Here is a 16,897-nt window from a genome sequence, read left to right as displayed (position 1 = left end):
AATTCCATTAACACACAAGTAAAATTTTATTGTAGTCTTGCAAGTGAGAAAAAAACAGACTAGAAGCTTTTCTATGACTGATAGCATTTTAATGGTGGCTTCAATTCACTCCTGATCAATTTACTTCATTTACAAGTATTTGGGGTTGTATTATTGACAGGTAAAAGCCTAAACCTTAAATATATGATGACCCAATGTTTTCTGATGTATTTCCAAGAAAAAAACAGTCTTGTATTCAGAACAATATGGTGTTTCAATCGCTGAATCAAAAATGTATGAGAATTAAATGTCAAAGCTCAAAAACAGACAATTAATCGTCATAATCGTCAAAGCCCTAAAACAGACAATTAATCGTCAGTCAAATTTCATAACCGTGACAGCCCTAGTTCACTGGTGTCCAGACTAATGATCTCTCACTGCAAGGTCTGACGTATTTCAGATCACTCTTTCTGAGTCAGTGGTTCTGCAAACATCATAATTGTACACGTGCTGTAAAGTTCCTGTGCCCCCACGTCTGCGTAAAGGGGCGGATAATACGGAATAACTGGAAGATTCGCTCCAGATTTGTAAAACATCCGCTCGCGTCTCCATCTGTAGCACTTGACTGACAGTATGGCGATGATAGACACGATAAAGAGAAACGAAACTACAGCCAGAGCCAAGACTAGATAAAAAGTCAGGTTGTCGTTGTATTCCTTGTCGTGCGTAAAGTCAGTGAACTCCGAGAGCACTTCAGGGAAGCTGTCCGCCAGCGCCACGTTAACATTGACTGTAGCTGAACGAGAGGGCTGTCCGTTGTCCTCCACTACAACAGCGAGTCTTTGTTTCACAGCATCTTTATCTGTCACCTGGCGCACAGTTCTTATTTCTCCATTCTGTAAACCCACTTCAAACAGCGCCCTGTCTGTGGCTTTCTGCAGTTTATATGAGAGCCAGGCATTCTGTCCAGAGTCCACATCAACAGCGACCACTTTAGTGACCAGATAACCCACATCTGCCGAACGAGGCACTATTTCAGCCACCACAGAACCACCAGACTGGACCGGATACAGAACCTGAGGCGCGTTGTCATCCTGGTCCTGAATGATTATTTTAACACTCACGTTGCTGCTGAGAGGAGGCGAGCCTCCATCTTGCGCTTTTACGCGGAACTGAAAATCTTTGATCTGCTCATAATCGAAAGATCGCACTGCGTGTATGACTCCACTATCAGCACTGACGGACACTAACGAGGAGACGGGCACTCCGTTAACAGAGGAGTCCTCCAGTATGTAAGACACACGAGCATTCTGATTAAAATCTGCGTCTTTGGCTCTGACTGTAAAGATGGAAACACCCGGTGTGTTGTTTTCTTGGACAGAAGCCTCATAAGAGCTTTTCTCAAAGACAGGCGCGTTATCATTCACATCTAATATCTGTAAGGAGAGAGTAACGCTGCTGGAGAGAGAGGGCATGCCCTCATCAGCGCACGTCACACTGATATTAAACTCAGATTCGCTCTCCCGGTCTAATTCACCATCTGTCACTAAACTGAAAAAATTATTGCCAGTGGTTTTTAGTGTAAAATAAATATCTCTATCTATAAGGCACGAGACCCGTCTATTGTCACCTGTGTCTAAATCTTGAACGGTTAATATCGCAACAACTGTGCCAAGTCTAGAATCTTCGGATACAACATTAGTTCTTGACATGATGCTAATTCCGGGTATGTTATCATTAACGTCAGTGACATCTAGAATTACTTTACACAAAGCCGAGTGTCCGCCTTGGTCTTTAGCGTGAACATCAATTTGATAGATTCGATGTTTTTCATAATCTACTTTCCCAATTAAAGTCACTACACCGGTGTTTTCGTCAACCCTGAATAAATCATTTGCACCCTCAGAAGAAATCGAAAATGATATAATACTATTAGAGCCAAGATCCGCATCAGATGCAGTAACTGTGGTTAACACAGTGCCGGTTGGTGCATTTTCGGCAATGCTCGCTCTATATGATGCCTGACCGCACACGGGTCCATTATCGTTGGCATCCAAAACTGTTATTTGTATTTGCATTGTTCCTGTCATTTGAGGATCTCCCCCATCCTTTGCGGTGAGTACAAGTGCGACATGGTCCTGAATCTCTCTATCTAGGGGCTTTTGTAATATCATTTCCACAGCTTTTACACCATCGGGTTGATTGTGCAGTTTTAAAGCAAAAAAATCAGTCGAGCTAAGACTGTAGTCTTGAAGCCCATTACTAGCAACATCTGGGTCATTTGCTTTGTCTAGGGCAAACCTAACACCTGTTTTTGATATTTCGCTTATCTCAAACTTCATTTCGCTATTTTTGAAGGTGGGTGCATTATTGTTGATATCTGTAATCTCTACTGTGGTCGAGTAAAACTCGAGGGGATTTTCTAAAATAATCTGTAAATGTAATGCGCAAGGCGTTGTCTGTCCGCATAGCGCCTCTCGGTCTATTCTCTCTTTGATAAGGAGGACTCCTCTGTCTTTATTCAGCTCGATTTATTCAGTGCTGTCTCCTGTATAAATACGTGCTTTACCAGACTTTAGTCTCTTAAAATCTAAACCCAAATCTTGCGCTATGTTTCCGACTAAAGAGCCTTTCGCCATTTCCTCAGGAATGGAGTAACTGACCTGCCCGAGAGCTGAATTGAAAGAGAGAAACCAAATAAACAGCAGTACTTGCCACGCCATTGTTCTTTCCGAAATTTCCAGAGACGATTGGAAAAAAGCAGTTTAATCCATGTAACAGAAATAAAAAATGACAAAAGTGATATAGATCCAGTTGATGAAAAAAGATTACTATCGCAAAAACAGAAAGCTTTATACGTTTTCTGTCCTCTTCAGATTGTGTTCTTAGCTTTCGTCTCTCACAGTTTATGAGATGATGGGGGTGGAAGTGCTGCAGATCTGCTCTCTAAACTGTGAAACACTGACCAACATCGGCACTATGAGTCCTGTTAGATGAACTACAAACGTAGTCATTTTTGCACCAATGTATAGAGTTCAAATAAAATACCCTCCGATATCGATAAAAATAAAACAGGTAAAATGAAATTGCTTTAAAAATACAGTTAGAAAAACTGAACATGACGTTAACGTTAGCTCAGATTGCCTTGTACGCGTTAAATTAGACGACAGACTAAAGGATCCAGAAGTTATGCACTATCAAAAAAGATAAGAAATAAAAATCTGTAGAATACCACATGTCTGCATTCAGCACCATGGTCAGCTACGCGCTCCCTAAAATGCTCACATCTCTTTCTTAACAAGCACAGGTAAAAAAAACAACACATGTAAAGTAATTACTACACAAGATGTGGCAAAAATGTAAATAATAAAAATAGTAAAAGTAAATATTCTTGAACGTTGATAATAAGAATTTAAGATTATATTAGAGGCATACACACAAAAAACTGGGATATTCTAATCGTATAGAAACATCACACTGAATGAGTTAAACAATAAAATACAACCGAATATTTTTCTACTTGATAAATTCTATATTGTAACGCACTAAAACATAATTTATTTTATAGTAAAGAAGGACTTGAATAACGAAACCATGAAAAACGTTCAAAACAGACACTCTGCTTGTACAGAGAATAATTGAATATTACAATAGGTCTAGTCTTCATTTTAAACTAAACTACAGTAACGATGTAACCAAGTATAATACAACTTAAAAAGTATTGCAAAAATATGGTTGTAACTGCAAGTCAAACGAACTAGAGCGATTTTCGAGACCGTGGTGAGAAATATTGTCGATGCGTGCATACACAAGCAGCATCCAACAATCAAAAAACAAAAACTTAGACCGGTTTAAAATACATGAACTAAAATATCCATTCTTACCTGGTCGTCAAAACTCTCACTGGTCAGTTTTTCTTTGTGCGCATGTGTGAGTGTCTGTGTTCCACTGGTGTCCAGACTAATGATGCTCTCACTGCAAGGTCTGACGTATTTCAGATCACTCTTTCTGGAGTCAGTGGTTCTGCAAACATCATAATTGTACACGTGCTGTAAAGTTCCTGTGCCCCCCACGTCTGCGTAAAGGGGCGGATAATACGGAATAACTGGAAGATTCGCTCCAGATTTGTAAAACATCCGCTCGCGTCTCCATCTGTAGCACTTGACTGACAGTATGGCGATGATAGACACGATAAAGAGAAACGAAACCACAGCCAGAGCCAAGACTAGATAAAAAGTCAGGTTGTCGTTGTATTCCTTGTCGTGCGTAAAGTCAGTGAACTCCGAGAGCACTTCAGGGAAGCTGTCCGCCAGCGCCACGTTAACATTGACTGTAGCTGAACGAGAGGGCTGTCCGTTGTCCTCCACTACAACAGCGAGTCTTTGTTTCACAGCATCTTTATCTGTCACCTGGCGCACAGTTCTTATTTCTCCATTCTGTAAACCCACTTCAAACAGCGCCCTGTCTGTGGCTTTCTGCAGTTTATATGAGAGCCAGGCATTCTGTCCAGAGTCCACATCAACAGCGACCACTTTAGTGACCAGATAACCCACATCTGCCGAACGAGGCACTATTTCAGCCACCACAGAACCACCAGACTGGACCGGATACAGAACCTGAGGCGCACAGAACCACCAGACTGCACCGGATACAGAACCTGAGGCGCGTTGTCATTCTGATCCTGAATTATTATTTTCACATTCACGTTGCTGCTCAGAGGAGGTGAGCCTCCGTCTTGCGCTTTTACGCGGAAATGGAAATATTTAATCTGCTCGTAATCGAAAGATCGCACTGCGTGTATGACTCCACTATCAGCACTGACAGACACTAACGAGAAGACGGGCACTCCGTTAACAGAGGAGTCCTCCAGTATGTAAGACAGGCGAGCATTCTGATTAAAATCTGCGTCTTCCGCTCTGACTGTGAAGATGGAAAGACCCGGTGTGTTGTTTTCTTGAACAAAGGCCTCATAAGAAATTTTTTCAAAGACAGGAACGTTATCATTAACATCTGATATCTGCAAGGAGAGAATGACGCTGCTGGAGAGAGAGGGCACGCCCTCATCAGCGCACGTCACACTAACGTTAAATTCAGACACTCTCTCACGATCTAAATCACCGTCTGTTACCAAACTGAAAAAATTGTTTGCTGTTGACTTCAGGCTAAAAGGGACATTATCATTAATAGAGCACTGGACCTTTCCATTATCTCCAGAATCCGAGTCTTGGGCATTCAGCATAGTCACCACGGTGCCGGCTTTTGAGTCTTCTGAAAGAGCGCTTGGTTTTGACATTATGTTAATTACTGGTTGATTGTCATTAACATCTATTATATCAACAATGACTTTGCACGTGTCAGAGTGTCGCCCAGGGTCTCTCGCTTGAACGTCAATTTGAAAGTGTTTATTTTTTTCATAATCGATGTAACCAGAAAGCTTTAACACTCCTTCAACCCTGTCTATTTCAAAGATATTAGTAGTGCCACCAGAGGATTTTGTGATGTAATATTCAACTTTACCATTTTGTCCTTGATCAGCATCAGATGCTTTAACTGTAGTTAATATTGTGCCTTTTGGAGAATTTTCTGCTATGCTTGTTTTATAAACCGGTAAAAAGCAAACTGGCGCGTTATCATTTGCGTCCTCAACAGTGATAATAATCGGCATTGTGCCGGACATCTGTGGGTCTCCTCCATCCACTGCAGTAAGCAAAAGTGAAATGTGCTCGTGTATTTCTCGGTCGAGAGGTTTTTGTAGAATCAGTTGAACATTTTTCGAGCCATCCGGCATATCTTGCGTTTTTAACACAAAATGATCCGCAGGATTCAACAAATAACTCTGTACACCATTAATACCAACGTCATCATCTGCTGCTGTTTCCAAAATAAATTTAGATCCAGTTGGAGACAATTCGCTAATATCAAATTTCGTTTCCTTAGCCGAAAACATCGGCGCATTGTCATTTACGTCTACAATTTCAATTGTAACACTATAAAATTCCATAGGATTTTCCAAAGTAATCTGTAAATGTAGTGCGCAAGGCGTTGTCTGTCCGCATAGCGCCTCTCGGTCTATTCTCTCTTTGATAAGGAGGACTCCTCTGTCTTTATTCAGCTCGATGTATTCAGCGCTGTCTCCTGTATAAATACGAGCTTTACCAGACTTAAGTCTCTTAAAATCTAAACCCAAATCCTGCGCTATGTTGCCGACTAAAGAGCCTTTCGCCATTTCTTCAGGAATGGAGTAACTGACCTGCCCGAGAACTGAACCGAGAGAAAGAAAGCAAATAAACAGCAGTACTTGCCGCGCCATTGTTCTGTCCGACATTTCCTCAATACACGAAGGAAGAAACGGTTTAATCCTTAGAATATCAATTAAAAAGGTAAAAAAATACCATATATCCACTAGATGAAAACGTTATTATCCAAAAACAAGAAGGTTTATCTCTATATTCTCTGTCCTGTTTAGACTGTGTGCTCAGCTTTCTTCGCTCTCATATTATGGAGATCAGGGGGGTGGAAGTGCTGCAGATCTGCTCCCTAAACTGTGAAACACTGACCAATAGCGGCACTATGAGTCCAGTCACATGAACAACAATATTATACATTGGTGCCAAAATGATTAAGAGTTAAGATAAAACAAAACAACAGCCGACAATGATGACAATAAAATAACTAAAATTAAAATATATGTAAAAATGCACCTTAATAAATTCAATGGCCAGGACGTAAACTCGGACTTCGCTGAACGTGTTAAATAAGATGACATACTGACCAGACGTGAAGATAATGTTATACTCTGTCAAACGGAGAGAAAGAAACAAACGTATTCCTGTAGAGGAATTCTCGACTGCATTCGGGACCATGTCGCGAAGCTGCATATAGTGCTAAATTTACATTACATTTACGCATTTAGCAGACGCTTTTAATCAAAGCGACTTACATTGCATTGTATTATACATTTGTTTCTGACTATGTGCAATACCCTGGGATCGAACCCATGACCTTGGCATTGCTAGTGCCATGCTCTAACCAATGAGCCACAGGAAATCTCTTAACAAACACAGATGAAAGAGTATCAAACGCAATTGGTGTCATGAGAACCACTTAATTTACAATAGAAATTAAAACACTTAAAAAGCCCATCTAAAGAGATAAACTAAATGTCAAATTAGGAAAAGACAGTTTAAGTAATTATTGAACAGTAGAACAGAACAAATATATTATACATTCGTCAAGAAATATTTTTATTCCGCCCAGGGTTTCCTTCAAGAAAAACAACAGCAACGATGTAACCATGAAAAATACAGCCTAAATTGGATGGCAAAAAGTTGGTGGTAACAAAGTAAAACATGAAAAGTTTATGGTATGTACGAAGTAGAGAGACCATGGCGAGCAATTTTGTCGACAATGCGTGCATACACGAGCAAAAGCGGGCTGCTTTTAAATTTAACAAATAATATCCATTCTTACCTGGTCTTCAAAACTATCCGTGGTCAGTTTGTCTCTGTGCGCATGCGTAAGTGTCTGTGTTCCACTGGTGTCCAGACTAATGATGTTCTCACTGCAAGGTCTGACGTATTTCAGATCACTTTTTCTGGAGTCAGTGGTTCTGCAAACATCATAATTGTACACGTGCTGTAAAGTTCCTGTGCCCCCTACGTCTGCGTAAAGGGGCGGATAATACGGAATAACTGGAAGATTCGCTCCAGATTTGTAAAACATCCGCTCGCGTCTCCATCTGTAGCACTTGACTGACAGTATGGCGATGATAGACACGATAAAGAGAAACGAAACTACAGCCAGAGCCAAGACTAGATAAAAAGTCAGGTTGTCGTTGTATTCCTTGTCGTGCGTAAAGTCAGTGAACTCCGAGAGCACTTCAGGGAAGCTGTCCGCCAGCGCCACGTTAACATTGACTGTAGCTGAACGAGAGGGCTGTCCGTTGTCCTCCACTACAACAGCGAGTCTTTGTTTCACAGCATCTTTATCTGTCACCTGGCGCACAGTTCTTATTTCTCCATTCTGTAAACCCACTTCAAACAGCGCCCTGTCTGTGGCTTTCTGCAGTTTATATGAGAGCCAGGCATTCTGTCCAGAGTCCACATCAACAGCGACCACTTTAGTGACCAGATAACCCACATCTGCCGAACGAGGCACTATTTCAGCCACCACAGAACCACCAGACTGGACCGGATACAGAACCTGTGGCGCGTTGTCATTCTGATCCTGAATGATTATTCTCACACTCACGTTGCTGCTGAGAGGAGGTGATCCTCCATCTTGCGCTTTTACGCGGAACTGGAAATCTTTAATCTGCTCGTAATCGAAAGATCGAACTGCGTGTATGACTCCACTATCAGCACTGACAGACACTAACGAGGAGACGGGCACTCCGTTAACAGAGGAGTCCTCCAGTATGTAAGAGACACGAGCATTCTGGTTAAAATCTGCATCTCTGGCGCTCACTGTGAAAATTGAAAGACCCGGTGTGTTGTTTTCTTGGACAGAGGCCAAATAAGAGCTTTTCTTAAAAACAGGTGCATTATCATTTACATCTGATATTTGTAAGAAGAGAGTGACGCTGCTGGAGAGAGAGGGTACGCCTTCATCAGTGCATGTCACAGTGATATTATACTGGGGCTCTCTCTCCCGATCTAAATCACTGTCCGTCACAATACTATAAAATTCATTAGAAGTTGATTTAATCGAAAAGGGGGTATTTTCATTTACACTGCACTGAACCTGTCCGTTACTGTCGGAATCTGGATCATTAACACTTATTATGGCAATCACCGTATTTTGTTATGAATCCTCCGTTACAGAGACAGATTTGGACATTACTGCGATAATAGGTGCGTTATCATTTACATCAATAACATCCACAATGATTTTACTTGAATCAGAAAGTCCGCCATTGTCTGTAGCTTCAATATCAATTTGGTAGTGCTTTGCTTGTTCATAGTCAATTTTTCCAACCAATTTAACCTCGCCTTTGTCATCTATATGAAACAGCTCAGACATTCTATCAGCAACATTTGAAATCGAATAGATTATATTACCGTTTGTTCCTTTGTCCTGATCTGACGCACAAACCGAAATAAGTGATGAGCCAATGGGCGAATTTTCCTTCACAATTGCTTTATAAACAGAATTACTAAAAACAGGTGCATTGTCGTTTACATCAAGCACTACAACGTGTATCTGAACGGTTCCAGACATTACAGGATCTCCGCCATCAACGGCAGTTAAAAGCAAAGCGATGTTTTCCTGCGTCTCTCGATCAAGCGCTTTATTTAGAATCATTTCTACTTTTTTGCTTCCGTCCGCTTGGCTGTGAAGTTTAAGATTAAAATTGTCAGTTGACGTCAAAGAGTAGCTCTGAAGTCCATTTGTTCCAATGTCTGCGTCTATGGCTTTTTCTAATACAAATTTTGAACCGACAACGGCTGATTCGCTGATCTCAAACCGTTTCTCTGTCTTCATAAAGATCGGAGCATGATCGTTTATATCAGTTATTTCTACTGTAATTCGAAAAAGCTCCATTGGGTTTTCCAGAATAATTTGAAGGTGTAAGGCGCAAGGCGTTGTCTGTCCGCATAGCGCCTCTCGGTCTATTCTCTCTTTGATTAGGAGGACTCCTCTGTCTTTATTCAGCTCGATGTATTCAGCGCTGTCTCCTGTATAAACACGAGCTTTACCAGATTTCAGTCTCTTTAAATCTAAACCCAAATCCTGCGCTATGTTACCGACTAAAGAGCCTTTCGCCATTTCCTCAGGAATGGAGTAACTGACCTGCCCGAGAGATGAACCGAGAGAGAGAAACCAAATAAACAGCAGTACTTGCCGCGCCATTGTTCTTTCCGACATTTCCACGAGGTGAGAGAAAATACCGTTTAATCCAGGTTGTTATCAGTCAAAAAAAGATTAAATAATTACACACATCCAACTAGAAAAAAACTTAACTGATAATTAGTGCAAAAACGAGGAAGGTTTATCTCTACGTTCTCTGTCCGTTTTAGACTGTGCGCTCAGCTTTCGTCTCTTTTATTATTATGGAGATGATGGGAGTGGAAGTGCTGCAGATCAGCTCTCTAAACTGTGAATCACTGACCAACAGTGGCACTATGTGTTCAGTCACGTGAACTACAATTTTTCTTCTGCACCATTATGTAAAGAATTAAAATAAAATAGTCCCGATATCAATGAAAGGTCAAAAAACGAAAGCTGCTCTAAAACTACATCTTAAAAATTGAAATGGACAAAACGTAAACTGAGATTTACTTGGATATGTTAAATTATATGAAAGACTGAAAGGACGTATAGAATCCCACAAACATGAGCTACTGTATCAAACAGAGACAAATAATTAATCGTCTGCAGAAGAACACATGACCGCATTCAGAACCATGGTCAGCGCCGCTGGCTAAAGTTCTGAAATCTTTTTTTTTTGGCAAGCATAGATGAAGAAGCACCACGCACATTTAAATATACAGATAATCATAACACAAATTCAGTGCGTCAAAAAGTATTATTAATAAAAAAATAAACAATTAGTACAATCTTCGAGCTATGACAAAACGGCACCAGGCTGAATTCATGTCAAAACAACACATACTAGACTGGAGAAAACAATCAAACATAATTTTCAAATATTAATTAACACTCTACTTGGCAAATTGTGTAATGCTGGTAAAAACATGTTTTGTAGTCTACAAAAGAACTGAAAAAAGAAAATCAATCAAAATTTCAGAACAGACTAAAAACTTCAGCTATGCAAAAGTACATTTTAAGTTACTTTTAAACTAATCATAAACTGTCTGCTGTTGATTGTAAAGTAAATACTCGGACGATAGAAGAAGAGAATAAATAAAGATTTGAGCATCGTCGAATGTTTCTAAACTACAGCAACGACAGCAAAATGTTGGTTGTAATTACATGTAAAAATACAACGCAAGAAAGTGGAACCTTGGCCAGCAATCTTGTCGACAATGCTTGCATACCCGCGCAAAAGCCATAAAATAGGTCGCTACAAAAATTTACGAAACATATTTATTCTTACCTCGTCAGAACTCTCCATGGTCAGTTTTTCTCTGTGTGTATGCGTCAGTGTCTGTGTTCCACTGGTGTCCAGACTAATGATGCTCTCACTGCAAGGTCTGACAAACTTCAGATCACTCTTTCTGGAGTCAGTGGTTCTGCAAACATCATAATTGTACACGTGCTGTAAAGTTCCTGTGCCCCCCACGTCTGCGTAAAGGGGCGGATAATATGGAATAACTGGAAGATTCGCTCCAGGTTTGTAAAACATCCGCTCGCGTCTCCATCTGTAGCACTTGACTGACAGTATGGCGATGATAGACACGATAAAGAGAAACGAAACTACAGCCAGAGCCAAGACTAGATAAAAAGTCAGGTTGTCGTTGTATTCCTTGTCGTGCGTAAAGTCAGTGAACTCCGAGAGCACTTCAGGGAAGCTGTCCGCCAGCGCCACGTTAACATTGACTGTAGCTGAACGAGAGGGCTGTCCGTTGTCCTCCACTACAACAGCGAGTCTTTGTTTCACAGCATCTTTATCTGTCACCTGGCGCACAGTTCTTATTTCTCCATTCTGTAAACCCACTTCAAACAGCGCCCTGTCTGTGGCTTTCTGCAGTTTATATGAGAGCCAGGCATTCTGTCCAGAGTCCACATCAACAGCGACCACTTTAGTGACCAGATAACCCACATCTGCCGAACGAGGCACTATTTCAGCCACCACAGAACCACCAGACTGAACCGGATACAGAACCTGAGGCGCGTTGTCATTCTGGTCCTGAATGATTATTTTTACACTCACGTTGCTGCTGAGAGGAGGTGAGCCTCCGTCTTGCGCTTTTACGCGGAACTGGAAATCTTTGATCTGCTCGTAATCAAAAGATCGCACCGCGTGTATGACTCCACTATCAGCACTGACGGACACTAACGAGGAGACGGGCACTCCGTTAACAGAGGAGTCCTCCAGTATGTAAGACACGCGAGCATTCTGATTAAAATCTGCGTCACTGGTGCTCACTGTGAATATGGAAACACCAGGTGTGTTGTTTTCTTGAACAGAGGCCAAATAAGAGCTTTTCTCAAAGACAGGCGCATTATCATTTACATCTGATATCTGTAAGGCAAGAGTGAAGTTGCTGGAGAGAGAGGGCACGCCCTCATCACCACACGTCACACTTATGTTAAATTCAGCCTCTCTCTCTCGATCTAAATCACCGTCTGTTACCAAACTGAAAAAATTATTTGTTGTTGGTTTTAATGTAAAGGGGACATTATGATTAATAGAGCACTGGACTTTTCCATTCTCTCCAGAATCGGAGTCTTGGCAGGCCCGGATTAAGAATTCAGAGGCCCCTGGGCACAAGTGTTTTATGGACCCCCCCACATACACATGCACACAATAAAGTTTTGAATTAGCCTATAGGGTACCATGCGTATAAACACCTCTATCTTTTACAGGATTACATTGACAAGTTACAAACTATGATCACAACCTGAAGGACAATATCAACACCTGTACACATCCGCCATCATACAGGATTTACACCACAACAATGCTTTTCTGGACCAGCAACAACAATATTAAGACATTTCCCAGCATACTGTAACTCACTGGCATATGCAAGCAGCACACACTACCACACTTCTATCAATTCAGTTCTATCAGATTCTTCCATAATTCACACAAACATGCAGGACATGCAAAACTGTTCTTAAGAGAAAATATAAGAACTTTCTTAAGATAAATTAGAGAAGGTTTTTAAGAATATTCTTAAGTGCAATTTTCAAATATTTTCATCTTTATTTTTCTAAGAATAAATGGGCAGTCTTTGTCAATGATTGTACTTCAAGAGTAATTTGTCTATTTGTTAAACTTTATTTGTATAACAAGCACCTTGCGACTCACGTTCTTATTTAAGATGTAATGTGTTACAGTAAACGGCATTAACGAGTATTATAAGTATAATTCTTTAGCCTATATATTACGACATCATCATATGTGTGCGTATGTCAACATTTTGCAATGTATGTAAAAGCACTGTGGATTATCTAATAATGAAGGCTTAATATTGGTAAAGTAGGGCAGTTACTGATCAACATTATATCAATATAAAATAATTTATAATTGGCAAGGAAGCACCACCAAATAAATGTAAAAAACGCGTACCTTTTAAGATTTAAGACAGCCCGCGAGGGTATATCAACTCATGTTTACAACAATAAATCCGTTCTCATTGACATACTGTGTTTTCAGTTTCTGTTGTCAGTTCATGACGCGACATCATCCAACTCACAATAAAAAGCGGTGATTTCGGCTAACGTTATATGATCTTTCAGACAGCCTCATGGTAACCATGTGCATATTTACGGATGAAATTTGTTCATGTTTATATATCCAAACAGTCGATAACAGTGACAGCTTGTTGGAAACGCTGTTTTGTACTCATTTTATTCACGGGTCACCTGTCGTACGGTGGTGCTTCTTCCTGCCACTCACTGTACAGAGTGACGTCGAGAGAAGGGATCCCTGCGCCGGGAAAGAGAGACCTCGCGCTCGCGGGGCAGCACTGGCGACATTTTCCCACTGAATGAAAGCTAAGGTTTATCCAAGAAGTGGATAGATTTGTCGCTATGTGCTTCTACTGAACAAAAGCCGCTAGATGGCTCGTAAAAGTGACTAAATCAAAAGACAGATTTTCTCATTTAGAAACAATGTTTTGTGTGTGCACCTCAATGTGCATGTGAAATTTTCTTACCCTTGCCTGGGCCCCAAGCGCGCATGGGCCCCTGGGCCTGTGCCCATAATGCCCATTGGATAATCCGGCCCTGAGTCTTGGGCATTCAGAATAGTCACCACGGTACCTGCTTTTGAGTCTTCGGAAATAGGACCTGGTTTTGTCATTATATTAATTACAGGTTTGTTGTCATTTACATCAATTACATCAACAATAACTTTGCAAGTGTCAGAATGATGTCCCAGGTCTCTCGCTTGAACATCAATCTGATAATGCTTAACTCGTTCGTAGTCAATATCGCCTGATAACTTCAACACTCCCTCATTTTTTTCAATTTCAAAGATATTAGTGGCGCTACCTGGAGATTTGTGAATATAAAATTCAACTTTACCGTTTTGTCCTTGGTCAGCGTCAGATGCTTTAACTGTTGTTAAAATTGTCCCTTTTGGGGAATTTTCTCGAATGTTGATTTTATAAACAGGTAAAAAGCAAACTGGCGCGTTATCGTTTGCTTCCTGAACAGTAATTATTATCGACATTGTGCCGGACATCCGTGGGTCTCCTCCGTCCACAGCAGTAAGTAAAAGCGAAATATGTTCTTGTTTCTCTCGGTCGAGAGGTTTTTGTAGAATAATTTCAACATTTTTAGAACCATCCGGCATTTCTTGTGTTTTTAAAACAAAATTATCAACGGGAAGTAGGGAATAGCTCTGCACGCCGTTAATTCCAACATCATTATCAACGGCTCTCTCTAAAACAAATTTAGATCCAGTTGGAGACAATTCGTTGATATAAAATATTGTTTCTGTAGCGGAAAACATCGGCGCATTGTCATTTACGTCTACAATTTCAATTGTAACACTATAAAACTCAACAGGATTTTCCAGAGTCATCTGTAAATGTAGTGCGCAAGGTGTTGTCTGTCCGCACAGTGCCTCTCGGTCTATTTTCTCTTTGATGAGGAGGACTCCTCTGTCTTTATTCAGCTCGATGTATTCAGCGCTGTCTCCTGTATAAATACGGGCTTTACCAGATTTCAGTCTTTTTAAATCTAAACCCAAATCCTGCGCTATGTTACCGACTGAAGAGCCTTTCGCCATTTCCTCAGGAATGGAGTAACTGATCTGCCCGATAGCTGAACCGAGAGAGAGAAACCAAATAAACAGCAGTACTTGCCGCGCCATTGTTCTGTCCGACATCTCCACGAGACGAGAAAAAAACATTTAGTCCATAGAATATCAGTCAAAAAGATCAAATAATTACATACATCCAACTGATAAAACAAAACCCGTTTATTGTTATATATAAAAACAAGATTAACTGTATGTTCTCTGTCCTCTTTAGACTGTGTGATCAGCTTTCGTCTTTCTTATAATGTGGAGATGATGGGGGTTGAACTGGTGCAAATATGCTCCCTAAAACGTGAAACACTGATCAACAGCTGCACTCTGAGTTCAGTTAGATGTACTAAAAATATATTCCCTTTTGTACCATTGTAACATTTTTTATAACTAAATAAAAATACTTCAGTCTCGGACATCAATGACAATGACATACCGTATCATGACATAAAAAAGAAAACTACTGTAAAAATACAAAACAAACAAGACTTTTGCTCAGATCTCCTTGTACTTGTAAAAATAGATGAGAGACTAAGAGGACATAAAAGATAACGATGTTATGGTTTATCAAACAGAGATAAGGCAAAAATGTCGGTAGAAGAAAAGATGACTTAATTCAGGACCACGGCCAGCGACACTAGCTAAAGTGCTGAAATATCTTAACTAGCACAGATGAAAAAGCACAAACACATTTAAGAACAAATATTAGTCAAGTTGTGGGTGGCAGAATATTCACCGTGTTTAAAGTTGATGATAAATGCATTTGATTTTTATAAAAGAGTGATGATTGAAGTGACACCTACGACAATTTTCAGCTTGTTTCCCATGCGCCAAAAACTGCGGTCTTTTATTTGTATAACGAACATACAAACTTTGAATACTGAATGAAGAAAACAGTAAGGCGATTTTAACAAATATTAATTTATATAGCACTTGATGAATTGTATACTGTAACGCAGATTAAAATAATTTGTTTAACAACAACAAACCATTGAAAATTAGCCATTAAACGCTAAATCTGAAGACAAATTGAGAGGACACAGTGTAGGTTACGGAAGAGTATTAGGGCCAAGCAATAAAAAAATATAAAACCGTTTTGAGATTAAAGTCATTATAATGCGAAATTAAACCCGCAGTTTTTCGGGGGTAAAAGTCGAAATTAAATGTTGAGAATAAACTCAATCAATTTCGAAAATAAAGTCGTTGTGTTTCGAGAAAAAACTCGTTAAATTTCGAGAAATAAAACTCGAAATAAAATGTCGACAATAAACTCACTATACTTTGAGAATAAAGTCGTTGTGTTTCGAGAAAAAACTCGTTAAATTTCGAGAAAAAACTATTTGAGAATAAACGTTTATCCTATATCAGGGTCATGTTCATTGCGTAGTACTGAATGAGGACATGGCAGAGTTGTATCACTTAGTCAAGCTATACTTTAGGCTTTCCTTCAGTAACAAAGAAATACTATCAGCGGCTGGGTCTCTTTAGAAGAATTTAACACGTTTTTAACACGACTTTATTCTCAACGATTTTTTCTCGAAACACAACGACATTATCTCAAGTATAGTGAGTTTATTGTCGACATTTTATTTCGAGTTTTTTTCTCGAAATTTAACGAGTTTTTTTCTCGAAACACAACGACTTTATTCTCGAAATTTATTGAGTTCATTCTCAACATTTAATTTCGACTTTTCCCCCAAAAACTGCGGGTTTAATTTCGCATTATATGACTTAATCTCAAAGACGGTTTATATATTTTTTTATTGCTTGGCCCTAATACTCTTCCCGTAGTAGGTAAACCTAGGACTTTAAAAGAAATAAATGGGATTTAACACAACACCATCCAATAGTTCTCTCTACTAAAAATTACAGCAACGATATGGAAACCACCGATGCTCGCGGGTACAAACAACAGGATTAAAAAACGTATACATTTAGTAAGTACATACATATTCTTACCTGATCATCAGGATTCTCAACCAGTTTCTCTCTCTGAGCGTGCGTGAGTGTTTGTGTTCCGCAATTGTC

General features: G+C 39.9%; 2 protein-coding genes and 1 pseudogene across 15 annotated transcripts in view; all 3 read right to left on the bottom strand.

Moving 5' to 3' along the window:
• LOC130563561 (protocadherin gamma-A11-like) overlaps positions 1 to 16,897 on the bottom strand; it is a 173,129-nt gene that overhangs the window by 72,942 nt on the left and 83,290 nt on the right. Inside the window, exons 1-2 of one of the 14 annotated variants that reach the window (XM_057349202.1) lie at positions 4,637 to 6,464; positions 3,864 to 4,595 (exon numbers count right to left, since the gene is read on the bottom strand). The exons of the other annotated variants lie outside the window; for them this stretch is intronic. Coding sequence (XP_057205185.1) covers positions 3,864 to 4,595; positions 4,637 to 6,304 — 2,400 coding nt within the window. The 5' untranslated portion in view covers positions 6,305 to 6,464. Of the gene's footprint in view, positions 1 to 3,863; positions 4,596 to 4,636; positions 6,465 to 16,897 lie in introns of those variants that run through there. 14 annotated transcript variants of the gene reach the window in all.
• On the bottom strand, positions 383 to 3,256 carry LOC130564238 (protocadherin gamma-A12-like; annotated as a pseudogene).
• On the bottom strand, positions 10,841 to 15,073 carry LOC130563577 (protocadherin beta-16-like). The gene is made up of 2 exons (XM_057349218.1): positions 13,851 to 15,073; positions 10,841 to 12,338 (listed from the first exon to the last, which is right to left on the bottom strand). Exons 1-2 carry the CDS (start codon positions 14,969 to 14,971, stop codon positions 11,006 to 11,008), a joined length of 2,454 nt encoding a protein of 817 aa, XP_057205201.1. The 5' UTR covers positions 14,972 to 15,073; the 3' UTR covers positions 10,841 to 11,005.

Source organism: Triplophysa rosa, linkage group LG13 (genome assembly GCF_024868665.1).
Source record: "Triplophysa rosa linkage group LG13, Trosa_1v2, whole genome shotgun sequence".
In the NCBI taxonomy this organism is placed as follows: Eukaryota; Metazoa; Chordata; class Actinopteri; order Cypriniformes; family Nemacheilidae; genus Triplophysa; species Triplophysa rosa.
The sequence above is the reverse complement of the archived record's forward strand: the minus strand, read 5'-3'. Positions and strand labels throughout refer to the sequence as shown.